General features: G+C 35.2%; 1 protein-coding gene across 2 annotated transcripts; it reads right to left on the bottom strand.

The window, feature by feature from the left end:
• Window positions 1–357: 357 nt before the first annotated feature.
• Window positions 358–6,850, bottom strand: LOC139894465 (calcium-dependent protein kinase 28-like). Of its 2 annotated transcripts, XR_011775006.1 has the most exons (13): window positions 6,208–6,850; window positions 5,756–5,886; window positions 5,597–5,638; window positions 5,372–5,483; window positions 5,156–5,234; window positions 4,876–5,045; window positions 3,811–3,937; window positions 3,595–3,710; window positions 3,409–3,516; window positions 3,256–3,318; window positions 1,256–1,429; window positions 867–1,126; window positions 358–763 (listed from the first exon to the last, which is right to left on the bottom strand). XR_011775006.1 is itself a non-coding variant. In XM_071877778.1 (12 exons), exons 1-12 carry the CDS (start codon window positions 6,634–6,636, stop codon window positions 974–976), a joined length of 1,704 nt encoding a protein of 567 aa, XP_071733879.1. In that variant the 5' UTR covers window positions 6,637–6,850; the 3' UTR covers window positions 361–973. The 2 variants fall into 2 exon arrangements, 1 of the variants encoding a protein (XP_071733879.1); XM_071877778.1 differs by having other exon boundaries at window positions 361–1,126.
• Between the last annotated feature and the right edge of the window lie 12,338 nt (window positions 6,851–19,188).

Genomic DNA, 19,188 nt, shown 5'->3' with positions numbered 1-19,188 from the left:
ATGACCAAAGTACCCACACTTGCTCTGCAGGATTATAACAAGGAATTGTTGTTTGAACGGACGCATAAGTCATAAGTGGATGGCATTGGAGCAGTGTCGATGCAAGAAGCTAGACCAATTGATCACTTTAGTCAGGTCTTGGGCTGTCGTGCTAGGATGAAGTCAGTCTACGAAGATTAATATTGAGGACTTGTCAACAAAATTTGAAATACTTATTATAACTGTCAGTGACTACACATCATCAAAAATGTCTTACCAAATTGCCTGTGTTGATTTCAAATCATAAAATCCAAATCAGATGTTCATAGACGTGATATTGAGTTTTTATTGGCGATCATGCATTTTTTAAATTACATCCTTATCCCCAAAAATCTGTCAGCCAACAACAATGTGAAAAGCTGGTATCTAAATATCACGTGCCCTATGAAACTTTAAAACAAATTAGGCAAGGGGTGTTTATTACAGCTACAATTCATCCCGTCTTTTATGTTTTGCAACTTAACAAATGGCTTGGATACTGGTTTCTGAATTACCCACACTATTATCAGAAGACATGGAGTACAAGCTTGATCAAAACACTAATGTTCAAAATAATACGTTGTACACCAAATAAACATGTATACATGCATAATACTCAACGAACGAACATGGTCTCCTTACATCAAACGCGGCCACTCCTAGCAAAACTGCAAAATGTGCTTCAAAATACAGCGCTATGAAAATAATAATCACACTTGCAGCGTACGACTTGAAACAACAGAAACTGTAGACACACAAGAAACTATCTCAAGACTAATAATAATATCAACATTGTTCTGCATAAGTAGTGCCAACATGTTTCCTATAAAAATTCAGGTAACACCCACCTTCACGTTCTTCACATTCAGGTCTAATAAAAACAGCAGCTTTGAGATCGTAGTGAATAAGAGTGCGACTTTTTTCATTATCTGTTTTTTTTGTTTTGTTTCAAAATCTATATTTTACGCATGCCTTTATGTGCAGTCGGGCTAGAGAGGTTGCTTGCGGTTCTTAAGAGTCTACGAAACTCTGGCAAGCTAATTCGTCCATCTTTGTCCATGTCAGCCTCCTCTAGGATTGGATCGATTGAACCTCGCAAACCCGTATGCTGCAAAAGTTGACAAGTATAAAAAGCATAAATAGGAGGGTTGATTTGAATCAAAAGATACAGAATGTTGTTGACTTGCAAAAAAAATAAAAAAAAATAAACAGGTTTTAACAAAAATTGATAGTGTACCATTTTGAGTTCTTCTGGAGTTATGTACCCGTCTTTATCTACATCGAATTTTTCGAATGCAGCTTGTGATAATTGTTTCCATTTTTCGGAGTTATGTTCTTCTAATTGATGAACATGGAGAGTAGCTGCTACAAACTCCGTGAAATCCACCAGCCCATCCGTGTTGCTGTCGATCTGTATCACACAGATGGATAAAAACCCAAAAACGTTAAGATCAATTGAAAAGAAGTTAAAAAGATTTTAGGGTTCTAATTGAAATAAACAATCACTAAGAGCCTAGTGGTTGGGCCCTGAGATCCTTGCAAGAGGTCCCAGGTTCAAATCTTGTGGTGACTGGGGAAGGGTTTGGAAACGGTCACAGATTAATTCGTTTAGGCCATGTAAACTAGAGTAAAAATACTCGCTACCAACTTGCGGGCATAGCCCAACGGTTCCCCCCATGTCCTTTGAGTCATGGTATAGGGAGGAGGTTATGGGTTCGATCCTTAAGGATGACATTATTTTCTTTAAAACAATTGAACACCAATAATGGTGGTATATATTGACCCTATAGGGAAGTTTTACCGGATTCGTTCACGGACTTCTACCCGGTACACTGCCCGAACGGATGTGTTCCGGGTACTGTCGATTGGGTTCGGGTTTCCGCCCGAACGTGTGTGTTGCGTGCAAATGATGAGGGTCATTGAAATAAATGATCTACCGATGCCAAAAAAATCGCCGTTAAAAAAAAAAAAAAAATACTCGCTACCACGGGTAACCCAATCATAGAAAACCTTATCACTCAAAAAACAAAATAATTCAATTGACAGTTCAGCAGAAAATTTAGGTATTTAACTATGTCACATGCACAATGCGGTTGAGTTTTAGTTCAAGAAATTTAACAATCCACTACAGTTCAAAGGGGTAGGTTTCAATTTGGTAAGTAGTTACCCACATTGACCCATTTATAATTATTTTCTTAGATAACATCCAAAAAACATATAAAAAATAAATTGGATATTCAAGATTTTTTTGTAGCAGAAGTCATAATCTCTGGTCAATTTAATCAGAAAATTTCAACTCTTTGTCATGACTTGAGTTCAAACATGAAATCAATACTTTTGTACATAGAGGGTACACTAACCAAACTGAAGCATAACTTCTAAAATAAGTTTATGTTTAGGCTCAGCTGTTTGACTGAGGGTAGCTCGGTATATTGCAAAGGTGTGTTTAATAAAATAGAATGATTAAGCGTTAAAAAGGTAAAAGGTAGAAGGTTTTCCCTGTTTGGGCTACCCAGGAGGGCTAGTAATCCGACCCCATACTCTAATGTACGCATCACAGCAGGATTACTCACTGGCTATTTCAGGATTACTCACTGGCTGTTTCCAACCCTTCCCTGGCCGCCACAAAATATTCGTCCTAGACAGGATTCGAACTTGAGACCTTGCAAAAAACTCAAGGCCCCAACCATTGGGCTATGTTGTGAAGGTTAGAATGATTAAGCGTTGAATGGTTCAAAACCGTATCATTCAAAGGTATTGATTTAACTTGGTTCTGAACGACAATAACATGTTTGATTATCATTCCGAATGCACTTTATGAATGATGTAGAATTAATGTATTAATCTTATAAATGAAAAGAATATAATTGTTTGATAAGTATTCTGGATATAATTTAAGGATGATATTAAAGGAAATAGAGGTGCTGAATGGTTAGGAGAGTATTTCAACTCTGGTTCATCACTGATTGTTGAACGGTTCAGCATCATTTGTCATTCAAATGTCACAAACAAACGAACTGAATGTTGAACCATTAATTAAGAGGCAATCAAACGCACCCTAAGTAACATAATAGCACTAATAATACATGCTATGTGCATGTAACTCAAATTTAGACTCTATAAACAGGTAAAAGCACCCTGACGGAGTGACTCTTAACCGCCGTTCAAAAAAAGCACCCTGGTGGAAATTAGGATTATATTCACTAGCTAACTAGTTTAATTGAAAAGAATGTTTACCGCTTCTAGAATCTCCAAAACACGTGACTCTTTCATCTTCCATGGGAGGTCTTTTGCCAGGGCCTAACCAAAAACCAAGCTAAACTTAAACAAATTGAAGATAAAAAACGGTACTCGCTTACATCAGCAAACAAATATAAAAAATCAACGTACCTGTTTCATTTCCTCGAGACTAATAGCACCACTTTTATCTATATCAATTGCATGGAATTGATCTTTAAGATCTGACAGCTCCTCTTCATCAAGAGTGCTAGCCAACGCCTATCATACAATGTCAACTTAAACAACACTCGTCCATTACAATATGATCAAGAAAAAGAAAAAATAAATAATAAATACCCGCAGAGCAAACTGTTTTAGGCGACTGTATCGCACGAACTGGCGCATGTTTGATAAAACAGAAATATCAAGAGGAATCTCAGACGCATTTCCACCTTCTCGAACCCATGGGTGTGCTACATTATTCAGAGAATAATAATTATATGTTGGCTTAAAAATTTTGAAAATAAATAAATAATTGATTTAATTGAAAATAAATAGGAAAAAGAGATGTACATAGTGCCTGAGCGGCAGTGAATCTTGCACGAGGATCTTTAACAAGCAGCTTCTTCACAAAATCTCTAGCACTCATGCTTATGCTTGGCCATGGTTTGCGACGAAAATCAGGCTTGTTTCTTAATACCTGTTAATTTAAAATTGGCATTGCTAAACTTAGAATTTAACAGCATAAGAATGAAATGGTCCTTCTAATTAGGATGTCAATTGATCGGATTGAGCAATATCCACATCCACATGAAATCAAAATATCTATTGGATTAAGCAGGTTAATGAATATGTATTGGATATTTTCATATTTGGTAAAAAAGTTCTACTTCAAAACGGAACCAGAATCTCAGCGACGGACATAAATATTAACCAACTTTCTCATATAATATATGAACACAATGGTAAATCTAACATAACTTGTTACAAAAAATAAGCAAAACCTACCTTTTGAAAAAAATTATAACCACTTCCATTGATTTTTTAATTTTATCGTTATTTATCAATGGTTAGTAAGTTATGTTGTATGGGGGGATTATTGAAATTTAGCTTGCGGGTATTTATTATAGGTAGAGTATAGGCTTTCAAATATGTTGGAGACCAACAATATAAGAACCTTATATCTTTATAATGAATTTTGCAAAACATAGTCGTTAGGGCTATGATTAACAAGTAACACATCATGGGTAGTTGATAAAAGTGGTTAATTTTTGGTTAATGTTGACTATTCAACAATGTACAGTTGGTAGTTTCAGAGCGGTTGACGGTTCTTGGTAGAAGTTTGTGGTTACTTTGTGAAAGTTATACGTAGCAAATACCCTTTTAAATAACGATTTATTGACATTTCATATAGTGTAAATAAATATATGTATATTTATAGTCATACACATGTAAATTTATATTTGAACATATGCATTTTGGACAATAATGGATGATTCCATAGACCATAGATGAAGATTTATCATCCGTATCCATATCAATATCCACTATAGATCCATTTAATTAGTGGATCGGGTCGGGTCATTGGACCGGGTGGCGATTGTCATTCCTACTTCTAATAGACTAAAGTATAAATACCTCTTTAAAAATTCCATCCTCGGTTTTATCCCAAAAGGGTCGACGCCCACATAGTAGAATATACGTGATTACACCAATACTCCATACATCAGACTCGGGTCCCGATTTACGCTTCAATACTTCAGGTGCTACATAGTAAGCACTACCAACGATATCAGTAAACTTCTTTCCTGCACGATGTATTAATACATTAAATTAGACAATAAAAAAAATGAGATTTCTGTTTGCATATTCATATATAAAATACAAAACGGTATTTAAATAGTAATTTCAATCATACCCGGTCTTATGAAATCGGACAACCCAAAATCTGTAGCCTTCAAGTGTGAATCCTCTTTAGGCGACTTGAAAAGAAAATTCTACAAAATTTAACATATATAATATTCATTAGCACCATCCTATGCACGTTAGTTAATGAAAGAAATCTCGTGTGGCCGTAGATTACAATTGACCTTTACGAGTTACTTGTCATCACAAATTCTTTATTTGTTGATACCTCTGGTTTCATGTCACGATGTACCAAACCATGTAAGTGACATTGTGCAGCAACTTTAAGCATTTGCCTAACAACAATCGCAGCATCTTTCTCTGTGTAACGGCTATCTTTCCTGAAAAAACACAACGCATAAATGGTCATGCTTTGACTTTTGAGGTCAAACTTCAAAGAGTTTCCAGTAAGACTTGTTATCATTTGATATTTTCAATAATTAAGGGTTCTTACTTTGACAAAATTCGATCCAGTAATTCACCGCCCTCGCATAACCTGAAGTGATAGTTAACAAAGTTTACAATCAAATTCAAGTGAGCATTCATTCAAAAGAAATATAAACATATATAAAGGCCACAAATTGAAGTAATGCAGTTGATTTGAATAACATACTCCATAGCTATATACACATAGGAATCGTCTTCGAATGCATTGTAAAACTGTACCACATTCTCGTGACCACTTAACGCTCTTAATATTCTGACTTCTCGCTTAACGTCCTCAACAGCAATTGGCAGGATCATCTATCATAACATCCAAACTCCAATATAAGACCAATAAGATCATACTTAACTACATTATTTCAGACTTTGCATAACAAGATCAAAGTATAAGTTACTACATATTCTTCTATCACAAACTTAAATGCTTCACTTTTGATGATTTGATTACAAATCTGAATCTGAATACCAATTAAAAATAGGCCAAAAACAACTGGTGAGGTATTGTTAAACTGAACACCTAATCAGGCAACCTTCCTAACAATCTGAATTTCAATTTAAAATCAAAAATACAATAACATTAAAACAAGGACTGGTTTTATTACTGGTTTTATTAGAAATTACCTTGTTTTTGTCAATTTTCTTGACAGCGACACGATCGCCATTGACTTTATCAGTAGCAACATATGTATACCCAAATTGACCATGACCCAATAATTTCCCAATTGTATATCTCTGATCAAAATCTTTAAGGTATCCAAAATCCGTTCTTTTTCCACAAGGAATAACCCCATTTTGACGCCTTGAACCAGCCTTGTTTTTCATTTTATTTCTGTTATCAATGTTATTATTATTCCCATGATGATGATGATGTTGTTGATTCCTATGTTTATCTTTGGTTCTTTGAAAATTGAAATTAGACGGACCTCCCTCATGCTTATTGGTGTCAGTTGCGGTTGTTGGCCGGCGGCGCGGTTGCCGGTGGACGCCGGTGGTTGACGGAGCACTGCTGTTGGAACCACTGATCTTGGTGTTTGAAAAACAAGCACCCATTATTAATTAAATTTGGTAATTAAGAAAAAGATCAAAGCTTTTCGAGGAAATTGATGTAAAATTCATCCCATGTGTGTCAAATTAGGGAAACAACGAGTAGTGGGTTGTTAAATACTTGCATGATGTATAAAAAGAACAGGGGAGATGTAATAATAATAAGTGAGAAACAGAAAAGAAATCAAGAAACTGAAATAATGTAAATGAGTTAATTAATACTTGTATATAGTTTTAGTTTTAATTTTAATTTTAATAATTAAAAAAAGAAAGAGGAAAGTTTAAAGCAGATAGGGGGAAAGAGAGGAGAAGGGAAGATGGATTGATGAGTTGTTGTTAGTCAAAATAAACTTTTTATTTTATTTTGACGAAATCTGTGAGAAAGTTCAGAGCTTATATGTTCATATTCATATTCATATTCATATTCATATTCATTTCATTATTCATTATTCAATACTCCTTATTATTATTATATATTATATATTATATATTATTAACTAGATCCGGATCGGTCCGCGCGATGCGGCAAAACTTTTCGGGTTGAATATTCATATTTAATATTTAATGTAGTGATTTATATTTATAAAATTAAAAACACATTGCAGCGGATGTCTGTGGAAATACGTGGTTAGTACCTAGTATACCTTATGGCGTGTGCGTTTTTAACGTCAGGAAAATCGCGTAATTTGAGTTGTTTATTATACATGCATGTATGTGTATGAAAGATAACCTGAAATATTTAGCGGTTTTTTTAAAAAATATCTGTTTCGCGTATAGTTAGTTGCTTTTTCTTCCTAAAATTATTTCGAGTTGAACGGTGATGTCAAAAAAATTTAACGTGTGGCGAGCGAGAAGATATGTGCCGTTAAAAATTTGGGTGGGGTTTGTTTAAGTTTTTTTAACAAAATAATAAATTTACATTTATTACCCCTGAAAAATTGACAAATTTAACATTGTTTGAGGAGTTTTTTTATAAATTTGTTGTTGGTGTCGATTGGGGAAAATACTTTACACTTTTCTCCCCAAATATAACTACTAAAAATTCCACCTCTTTTAGCATACAGAGGATTAAATAAAAAATACATGGGGAAAATACTTTACACTTTTCTCCCCAAATAATTTGGAAACTGCATCTCTTTAACTGTACTGTAATTATATTCCACTATTTTCATCTACAAACAATATATGGTCTCAATTTTATAATACAGTTTTATAATTATTAGCAATCAAAACTTTGTATTACTAACAAGTAATGTATAAGAATAGATTCGTGTAAATTGATTAAAGCGATTACGGGAGAAACCGTCGATAGTAAGTTATTCAAATCAAATTTTAAGGGTCCAAAGCCATCATTTGCGGTTGATTAGTATATTCGTATTTTTGTCGAGTTGTTATATTTGCGAGGTAGTGTTTTAAGTTGTTCGGTATTGTAGTTTGTTTACTTTTGGGTAGCAAGGTTTCTATGTTTTCTTATATGGTTGTTCTATTGTTTGTTTTGGGCCGTGTTGTTTGTTTTGTTTCGGAAGGCTCTGTTGTAGATAGCATGTTCTCGTTAGGTGGTTAGAGTTTTGTTCTCTATTCTCGAGCCCCGTCGTTGCGGGGGTTTTTATCCTTGTTCAGTTCTTTCATTTTCCGATGAAAAAGCCTTTATTATATAGTTTTGTTATTTTTGCCATAAAAAAATAAGATTATAGTATATTTTGTAATATAAAAATATAAATAAAAAGTTAAGACTAAAATTTTCAACTAATAAAAATTAGAGTGTAGATTGCCGTGTGATAATCGAGTAACATCGTTTTTGATTTTCAACTTCCCGGATTCATGGTCTCGAGTAGATTGCCGGAACGTATTCGAGAAAAAAGGCACTCTTAAAGACGTGTTCTTTCCTCGAAAGAGATTGTTGAGCGGTCAACATTTCGGTTTCGTTCGTTTTGATGGCATTATTGATGTCGATTCTTTCACAAAAACCTTGAACACCATCCAAGTTAACGGGAGGTGGATTCGAGCTTACAAGGCCTTGGAAAGAAACATAGATAATCGTTCATCGAATATGGATCGTGAGAAAAAAATGAATGTCGAAGGGTATGATGACTTTCCACCCGCACCTTGGAGCCGTGGACCGTTCAATCCAACTAAATGGGAAGGAAAAAGCTTTGTTGATTCACTTACAAGTTCTATACATGAAGCCAAGGTGTTTCAGATTCCTGTGAATAATCGTATCGAGATAAAGGTCGGAGGTAGATATATCGAAATTAATCTCCCTGAGTCAGTGAACAATCACAATCTCGTGTTTAGTTTTAACAAAGATCGACTTGCTTGGTCACTGGTAGAAGTGAATCATATCGGATTTGATGTTGATACCAAAGATGACGTAAAAAACTCCAGTAACCTTCAGCCCAAATCAGAACCTAACAATGACAGTAGCGTGGGAGATAATGTTCTGCCAAACAAGGGAGTGTATAGTGGTACCCATGATGAAGATAACAAGGTAAAATCTGGTGATAGAACACTTATGTAGTGACCCGAACTTTTCCATGTTTATATATATATATTAAATGAAATTGTTATTTACATGATTAAGTGTTTCCAACATGTTAAGCAATCAAACTTGTTAAGACTTGATTAATTGAAATAGGTTTCATATAAACAATTGACCACCCAAGTTGACCGGTGATTCACGAACGTTAAAACTTGTAAAAACTATACGATGACATATATATGGTTATATATATAGTTAACATGATTTTATTATAAGTATGTATCTCATTAGGTATTTTAACAATGAGTTATATACATAAAAATGAGACTATTAATTTAAGAAACTCGAAAACGATATATATAACGATTATCGTTATAACAACGTCTTACTAGGTACATATGAATCATATTAAGATATTGATACACTTGGTTAATTATGTTAAATGATAAGTAAATATATTATTAAGTGTATTAACAATGAAATACATATGTAAAAATAAGACTACTAACTTAATGATTTCGAAACGAGACATATATGTAACGATTATCATTGTAACGACATTTAACTGTATATATATCATACTAAGATATATTATATATCATAATATCATGATAATATAACAATTTAACATCTCATTTGTTATAATAAACAATGGGTTAACAACATTCAACAAGATCGTTAACCTAAAGGTTTCAAAACAACATTTACATGTAACGACTAACGATGACTTAACGACTCAGTTAAAATGTATATACATGTAGTGTTTTAATATGTATTCATACACTTTTGAAAGACTTCAAGACACTTATCAAAATACTTCTACTTAATAAAAATGCTTACAATTACATCCTCGTTCAGTTTCATCAACAATTCTACTCGTATGCACCGTATTCGTACTCGTACAATACACAGCTTTTAGATGTATGTACTATTGGTATATACACTCCAATGATCAGCTCTTAGCAGCCCATGTGAGTCACCTAACACATGTGGGAACCATTATTTGGCAACTAGCATGAAATATCTCATAAAATTACAAAAATATGAGTAATCATTCATGACTTATTTACATGAAAACAAAATTACATATCCTTTATATCTAATCCATACACCAACGACCAAAAACACCTACAAACACTTTCATTCTTCAATTTTCTTCATCTAATTGATCTCTCTCAAGTTCTATCTTCAAGTTCTAAGTGTTCTTCATAAATTCCAAAAGTTCTAGTTTCATAAAATCAAGAATACTTCCAAGATTGCAAGTTTACTTCCAAGTTTTCTAAATCCATTCCAAGTAATCATCCAAGATCAAGAAACCTTTGTTACTTACAGTAGGTTATCTTTCTAATACAAGGTAATAATCATATTCAAACTTTAATTCAATTTCTATAACTATAACAATCTTATTTCGAGTGAAAATCTTACTTGAAATTGTTTTCGTGTCATGATTCTGCTTCAAGAACTTTCAAGCCATCCAAGGATCCTTTGAAGCTAGATCTATTTTTCTCATTTCTAGTAGGTTTATCCAAGGAACTTGAGGTAGTAATAATGTTCATAACATCATTCGATTCATACATATAAAGCTATCTTATTCGAAGGTTTAAAATTGTAATCACTAGAACATAGTTTAGTTAATTCTAAACTTGTTCGCAAATAAAATTTAATCCTTCTAACTTGACTTTTAAAATCAACTAAACACATGTTCTATATCTATATGATATGCTAACTTAATGATTTAAAACCTGGAAACACAAAAAACACCGTAAAATCGGATTTATGCCGTCGTAGTAACACAACGGGCTGTTTTGGGTTAGTTAATTAAAAACTATGATAAACTTTGATTTAAAAGTTGTTATTCTGGGAAAATGATTTTTATTATGAACATGAAACTATATCCAAAAATTATGGTTAAACTCAAAGTGGAAGTATGTTTTCTAAAATGGTCATCTAGACGTCGTTCTTTCGACTGAAATGACTACCTTTACAAAAAAACGACTTGTAACTTATTTTTCTGACTATAAACCTATACTTTTTCTGTTTAGATTTATAAAATAGAGTTCAATATGAAAGCATAGCAATTTGATTCACTCAAAACGGATTTAAAATGAAGAAGTTATGGGTAAAACAAGATTGGATAATTTTTCTCATTTTAGCTACGTGAAAATTGGTAACAAATCTATTCCAACCATAACTTAATCAACTTGTATTGTATATTATGTAACCTTGAGATACCATAGACACGTATACAATTTTTTGACCTATCATGTCGACACATCTATATATATTTCGGAATAACCATAGACACTCTATATGTGAATGTTGGAGTTAGCTATACAGGGTCGAGGTTGATTCCAAAATATATATAGTTTGAGTTGTGATCAATACTGAGATACGTATACACTGGGTCGTGGATTGATTCTAGATAATATTTATCGATTTATTTCTGTACATCTAACTGTGGACAACTAGTTGTAGGTTACTAACGAGGACAGCTGACTTAATAAACTTAAAACATCAAAATATATTAAAAGTGTTGTAAATATATTTTGAACATACTTTGATATATATGTATATATTGTTATAGGTTCGTGAATCAACCAGTGGCCAAGTCTTACTTCCCGACGAAGTAAAAATCTGTGAAAGTGAGTTATAGTCCCACTTTTAAAATCTAATATTTTTGGGATGAGAATACATGCAGGTTTTATAAATGATTTACAAAATAGACACAAGTACGTGAAACTACATTCTATGGTTGAATTATCGAAATCGAATATGCCCCTTTTTATTAAGTCTGGTAATCTAAGAATTAGGGAACAGACACCCTAATTGACGCGAATCCTAAAGATAGATCTATTGGGCCTAACAAACCCCATCCAAAGTACCGGATGCTTTAGTACTTCGAAATTTATATCATATCCGAAGGGTGTCCCGGAATGATGGGGATATTCTTATATATGCATCTTGTTAATGTCGGTTACCAGGTGTTCACCATATGAATGATTTTTATCTCTATGTATGGGATATGTATTGAAATATGAAATCTTGTGGTCTATTGTTACGATTTGATATATATAGGTTAAACCTATAACTCACCAACATTTTTGTTGACGTTTAAAGCATGTTTATTCTCAGGTGAATACTAAGAGTTTCCGTTGTTGCATACTAAAATAAGGACAAGATTTGGAGTCCATGTTTGTATGATATTGTGTAAAAATTGCATTCAAGAAACTGATTTTGATGTAACATATTTGTATTGTAAACCATTATGTAATGGTCGTGTGTAAACAGGATATTTTAGATTATCATTATTTGATAATCTACGTAAAGCTTTTTAAACCTTTATTTATGAAATAAAGGTTATGCTTTGTTTTAAAAATGAATGCAGTCTTTGAAAAACGTCTCATATAGAGGTCAAAACCTCGCAACGAAATCAATTAATATGGAACGTTTTCAATCAATAAGAACGAGACATTTCAGTTGGTATCCGAGCGTTGGTCTTAGAGAACCCAAAAATTTGCATTAGTGTATCTTATCGGGTTTGTTAGGATGCATTAGTGAGTCTGGACTTCGACCGTGTTTTCTTTAAAAATGATTGCTTAACATTTTTGTTGGAAACTATATATTATTAACATGTATATATTATGTGATATATTAATCTCTTAACATGTTTGATATTGTGTGATAGATGTCTACCTCTAGCACAAATCCCATTGACTCACCTAATAATAACGAAGAGTCGAATATATATTGGACTGATTCACAAGTTCCCGAAGAAGAACCGGAAGAAGAATCAGAACCTGATGAAGAATCAGAACCGGAAGAGGAGGAACCGGAGGAGGAAATAGAACCGGTGGGGGAAATAATAAAACGGTTAAGTAAAAGAAAATCATCAACCAACCGACCAAGGTTAATTATGGTCAATGGTGTTTCCGCCAAGGAAGCAAAATATTGGGAGGATTACCAATTCTCCGATGAATCGGATTCCGACGAGAATTCCGATGATGTTATAGAAATTACCCCAACTGAATTTAAAAAGGCAAAAGAAAATAATAAGGGAAAGGGCATAAAAATAGAGAAATCTAATTCCAGCCCCGATGAACTTTATATGTATCATCAACCCCCGAAGCCCTTAAGTTGTAACAATGACCCGGGAACCTCTAAACCACCAGGTTTTTCTAAACCGTTGTGGAAAACGACAGCTCCTATTAGGGGAACATCATATATCCCTAGAAACTTGGCAAAATGAACCAAAACCGAAGAAGAAGAAACGAGAGAGTCGGAATAAGATAGTTGTATTCGTGTGGTGTAATATATGTAATATAGTGTGCTTATGCTTTATGATATATGTAAAAATTGCTTGTATTAATAAGTATTTTTTTTATGAATCTAACTCTTGTCTATTTTACAGTATAAAAACACAAAATGGATAGACAACCCAATATTTTAAGAGACCTACCCGGAGGCATGATTGATGAAATCTTGTCTAGAGTCGGTCAGAATTCTTCGGCACAACTATTTACGGCGAAATCAGTTTGTAAGACATTCGAAGAACGTTCCAAGAATGTCTTGGTTTATAAGAGACTTTCGTTTGAAAGATGGGGGATATCACATTGGGAAACCCATAAGTTACGATGTGTTTACTTTGACGCATATATTGCGGGGAACCCAAATGCTATTTTACGCAACGGGTTAAGAAATTATTTTGACTCAATGTATCCGAATATAGGACTTCATGATTTAGAAAAAGCGGCTAACATGCAACATAAAGAAGCATGCTATGCTTATGGGTTAGTAATGTTCACTTCTCACCAAAGTGAGAAAAAGAACATCGGGCTACAACTATTAAACAAAACGTTCCCACAAGTGATGGAGTCAGTAATTGGGGTAAGAAATGAGGTTTTTAGATTGTTACGGGACTGTTGGACATTACGTAACCCTCGTCCCTTTGACGACATTACAACACGCTGTCTTATCAACGGCCATAATGGTTATGTTCCACAAGACCAAGGATGGGAAGTAATCCTAGTAAAACCAGAATGCATGACTTGTTTCTGGATGTATGAATTACGTGTCTTTATTGCCTTTGCTGAATGACTTGTGTACTAGCTAGAATTATCTTCACAACCATCTTGTATCAAATTTATTGTGTGCTATATTTCATGCTATATGTAAAATAAGCGGTATTGTAAGTTTGTAAAATATTGTGTAAAAGTTTGAACGCGAAATATTATTATAATCAGTTTTTCATATAGAATTGTAGTAGTTGAATTGTATATTAGCTACTAAGTATGAACTTAACGGGTAGGTACTACCCGAATTTAAACTTATAAAACGCTAATATGAAGAAAAAGCTTTTATAAATGAGTTCATATTATGCTTCGAAATACTATTAACTACTCTTAATATTCTGTATGATTAACTTGTTCCATTTGACTATTTTGAAGGAAATGGCACCGACTACTCGACACACCGTGAATATGAATGAAGAGGAATTCCGTATTTTCTAGCTTCAAACATAGCCGCAGTACAGGCTGCGCTACATACCAACAATAACCTTGGATCTAGCAGTACAGGAAATCGTGTAGGATGCACCTACAAAGAATTCACTGCCTGCAAACCTTTGGAATTTGATGGAACTGAAGGACCGATCGGATTGAAACGGTGGACCGAGAAGGCCGAATCGGTGTTTGCCATAAGTAAGTGTACTGAAGAGGACAAAGTGAAGTACGCTACGCATACCTTCACAGGTTCTGCGTTAACATGGTGGAATACCTATCTAGAGCAAGTGGGACAAGACGATGCGTACGCACTACCGTGGTCAGCATTCAAGCACTTGATGAACGAGAAGTACCATCCCAGAACCGAGGTCAATAAGCTCAAGACAGAACTTAGAGGGTTACGAACCCAAGGATTTGATATTACCACATATGAAAGACGATTCACAGAATTGTGCCTATTGTGTCCGGGAGCGTTCGAAGATGAGGAAGAGAAGATCGACGCGTTTGTGAAAGGATTACCGAAAAGAATCCAAGAAGATATAAGTTCACACGAGCCCTCCTCCATACAACAGGTATGTAGAATGGCTCACAAACTAGTGAACCAGATTGAGGAAAGAATTAAAGAACAGGCGGCTGAAAAGGCCAATGTGAAGCAAGTCAAAAGAAAGTGGGAGGAAAACGGTGATAAGAATCACCAATACAACAACAACAGCAATTACAATAATAATCGCAACAATTATCCCAACAATCGCAACATTAATCGCAATTACAACAAACGGCCCAACAACAACAACAACAACAACAACAACAACAACAACAACAACAACAACAACAACAGCAACTACAACAATCATCCCAACAACAATAACAACCGCAACAACAACAACAATCAGAAGCAGCTATGTCAAATGTGTGAAAAGTATCACTCGGGGTTCTGCACCAAATTTTGCAACAAGTGTAAAAGAAATGGTCATAGCGCGGCGAAGTGTGAGGTCTACGGACCAGGGGTTAACAGAACGAAGGAATAAATGGTGTCGGAACGAGTAATGGCGGAGTAAGTAGTGTCGGAGCAAGTTATGCCAATATAGTTTGTTATAAATGTGGAAAACTGGGCCACATTATTAGAAATTACCCGAACCAGGAGAACACGAATGGACAAGGCCACGTAAGAGTTTTCAATATTAATGCGGCAGAGGCGCAGGAAGACCGGAGCTTGTTACGGGTACGTTTCTTATTGACAATAAATCTGCTTACGTTTTATTTGATTCGGGTGCGGATAGAAGCTATATGAGTAGAGATTTTTGTGCTAAATTAAGTTGTCCATTGACGCCGTTGGATAGTAAATTTTTACTCGAATTAGCAAACGGTAAATTAATTTCAGCAGATAATATATGCCAGAATCGAGAAATTAAACTGGGTAGCGAAATATTTAAGATTGATTTGATACCAGTAGAGTTAGGGAGTTTTGATGTAATAGTTGGCATGGACTGGCTGAAGAAGGTGAAAGCAGAGATCGTATGTTATAAAAATGCAATTCGCATTGTACGAGAAGAAGGAGAACCCTTAATGGTGTACGGAGAAAAGGGCAACATGAAGCTACATCTTATTAGTAATTTGAAGGCACAAAAACTAATAAGAAAAGGTTGCTATGCTGTTCTAGCACACGTCGAGAAAGTACAAACTGAAGAAAAGAGCATCAATGATGTTCCCGTCGTAAAAGAATTTCCCGATGTATTTCCGAAAGAATTACCGGGACTACCTCCACATCGATCTGTTGAATTTCAAATAGATCTTGTACCAGGAGCTGCACCAATAGCTCGTGCTCCTTATAGACTCGCACCCAGCGAGATGAAAGAACTGCAAAGCCAACTGCAAGAACTATTAGAACGTGGTTTCATTCGACCAAGTACATCACCATGGGGAGCTCCTGTTTTGTTTGTCAAGAAGAAGGATGGTACATTTTGGTTGTGTATTGACTACAGAGAGTTGAACAAACTTACCATCAAAAACTGTTATCCACTGCCGAGAATTGACGACTTATTTGATCAACTACAAGGCTCGTCGGTTTATTCGAAGATCGATTTACGTTCTGGATATCATCAAATGCGAGTAAAGGAGGATGATATTCCAAAAACTGCTTTTAGGACGCGTTATGGTCATTACGAGTTTATGGTTATGCCGTTTGGATTGACTAATGCACCAGCTGTGTTCATGGACCTTATGAACCGAGTGTGTGGGCCATATCTTGACAAGTTTGTCATTGTTTTCATCGATGACATACTTATTTACTCAAAGAATGATCAAGAGCACGAAGAACATTTGAGAAAAGTGCTAGAAGTATTGAGGAAAGAAAAACTGTACGCTAAGTTTTCAAAGTGTGCATTTTGGTTGGAAGAAGTTCAATCCCTCGATCACATAGTGAACAAAGAAGGTATCCAGGTAGACCCGGCAAAGATCGAAATCGTTGAAAAGTGGGAAACCCCAAAAACTCCGAAGCATATACGTCAATTTTTAGGATTGGCTGGTTACTACAGAAGATTCATCCAAGATTTCTCCAAAATAGCAAAACCCTTGACTGCATTAACGCATAAAGGGAAGAAATTTGAATGGAAGAATGAACAAGAGAAGGCGTTTCAATTATTGAAGAAAAAGCTTACTACGGCACCTATATTGTCATTGCCTGAAGGGAATGATGATTTTGTGATTTATTGTGACGCATCAAAGCAAGGTCTCGGTTGTGTTTTAATGCAACGGACGAAGGTGATTGCTTATGCGTCTAGACAATTGAATATTCACGAGCAAAATTATACGACGCATGATTTGGAATTAGGCGCGGTTGTTTTTGCATTAAAGACTTGGAGGCACTACTTATATGGGGTCAAAAGTATTATATATACCGACCACAAAAGTCTTCAACACATATTTAATCAGAAACAACTGAATATGAGGCAGCGTAGGTGGATTGAATTGTTGAATGATTACGACTTTGAGATTCGTTACCACCCGGGGAAGGCAAATATGGTAGCCGACGCCTTGAGCAGAAAGGACAGAGAACCCATTCGAGTAAAATCTATGAATATAATGATTCACACTAACCTTACTACTCAAATAAAGGAGGCGCAACAAGGAGTTTTAAAAGAGGGAAATTTAAAGGATGAAATACCCAAAGGATCGGAGAAGCATCTTAATATTCGAGAAGACGGAACCCGGTATAGGGCTGAAAGAATTTGGGTACCAAAATTTGGAGATATGAGAGAAATGGTACTTAGAGAAGCTCATAAAACCAGATACTCAATACATCCTGGAACGGGGAAGATGTACAAGGATCTTAAGAAACATTTTTGGTGGCCAGGTATGAAAGTCGATATTGCTAAATATGTAGGAGAATGTTTGACGTGTTCTAAGGTCAAAGCTGAACATCAAAAACCATCAGGTCTACTACAACAACCTGAAATCCTGGAATGGAAATGGGAAAACATTACCATGGATTTCATTACTAAATTGCCAAGGACTGCAAGTGGTTATGATACTATTTGGGTAATAGTTGATCATCTCACCAAGTCAGCACACTTCCTGCCAATAAGAGAAGATGACAAGATGGAGAAGTTAGCACGACTGTATTTGAAGGAAGTCGTCTCCAGACATGGAATACCAATCTCTATTATCTCTGATAGGGATGGCAGATTTATTTCAAGATTCTGGCAGACATTACAGCAAGCATTGGGAACTCGTCTAGACATGAGTACTGCCTATCATCCATAAACTGATGGGCAGAGCGAAAGGACGATACAAATGCTTGAAGATATGCTACGAGCTTGTGTTATTGATTTCGGAAACAGTTGCGATCGACATCTAGCGTTAGCAGAATTTTCCTACAACAACATCTACCATTCAAGCATTGAAATGGCGCCGTTTGAAGCACTTTATGGTAGAAAGTGAAGGTCTCTGATTTGTTGGAGTGAAGTGGGGGATAGACAGATTACGGGTCCGGAGATAATACAAGAAACTACCGAGAAAATCATCCAAATTCAACAAAGATTGAAAACCGCCCAGAGTCGACAAAAGAGCTACGCGGACAGTAAAAGAAAAGATATAGAGTTTGAAATTGGAGAAATGGTCATGCTTAAGGTTTCACCTTGGAAAGGCGTTGTTCGATTTGGTAAACGGGGGAAACTAAATCCAAGGTACATTGGACCGTTCAAGATTATAGATCGTGTCGGACCAGTAGCTTACCAACTGGAGCTACCTCAACAACTCGCAGCTGTACATAACACTTTCCACATCTCAAATTTGAAGAAATGTTTTGCTAAAGAAGATCTCACTATTCCGTTGGACGAAATCCAAATCAATGAAAAACTTCAATTCATTGAAGAACCCGTCGAAATAATGGATCGAGAGGTTAAGAGACTTAAACAAAACAAGATACCGATTGTTAAGGTTCGATGGAATGCTTGTAGAGGACCCGAGTTCACCTGGGAGCGTGAAGATCAGATGAAGAAGAAATACCCGCATTTATTTCCAGAAGATACGTCAACACCTCCAACTGCTTAAAATTTCGGGACGAAATTTATTTAACGGGTA

Source organism: Rutidosis leptorrhynchoides, chromosome 2 (assembly GCF_046630445.1).
Source record: "Rutidosis leptorrhynchoides isolate AG116_Rl617_1_P2 chromosome 2, CSIRO_AGI_Rlap_v1, whole genome shotgun sequence".
Taxonomy (NCBI): Eukaryota; Viridiplantae; Streptophyta; class Magnoliopsida; order Asterales; family Asteraceae; genus Rutidosis; species Rutidosis leptorrhynchoides.
Note: the sequence above shows the minus strand (reverse complement) of the source record. Positions and strands in the feature narration are given on the sequence as shown.

Coding starts and splice junctions, on each gene's coding strand:
- LOC139894465 (XM_071877778.1), bottom strand. CDS start 6,636: ATGGGTGCTTGTTTTTCAAACACCAAGATCAGTGGTTCCAACAGCAGT. Junction 5,639..5,755: donor TATGTGTATATAGCTATGGA/GTATGTTATTCA, acceptor CTATCACTTCAG/GTTATGCGAGGGCGGTGAAT. Junction 3,517..3,594: donor TAAAACAGTTTGCTCTGCGG/GTATTTATTATT, acceptor ATTGTATGATAG/GCGTTGGCTAGCACTCTTGA.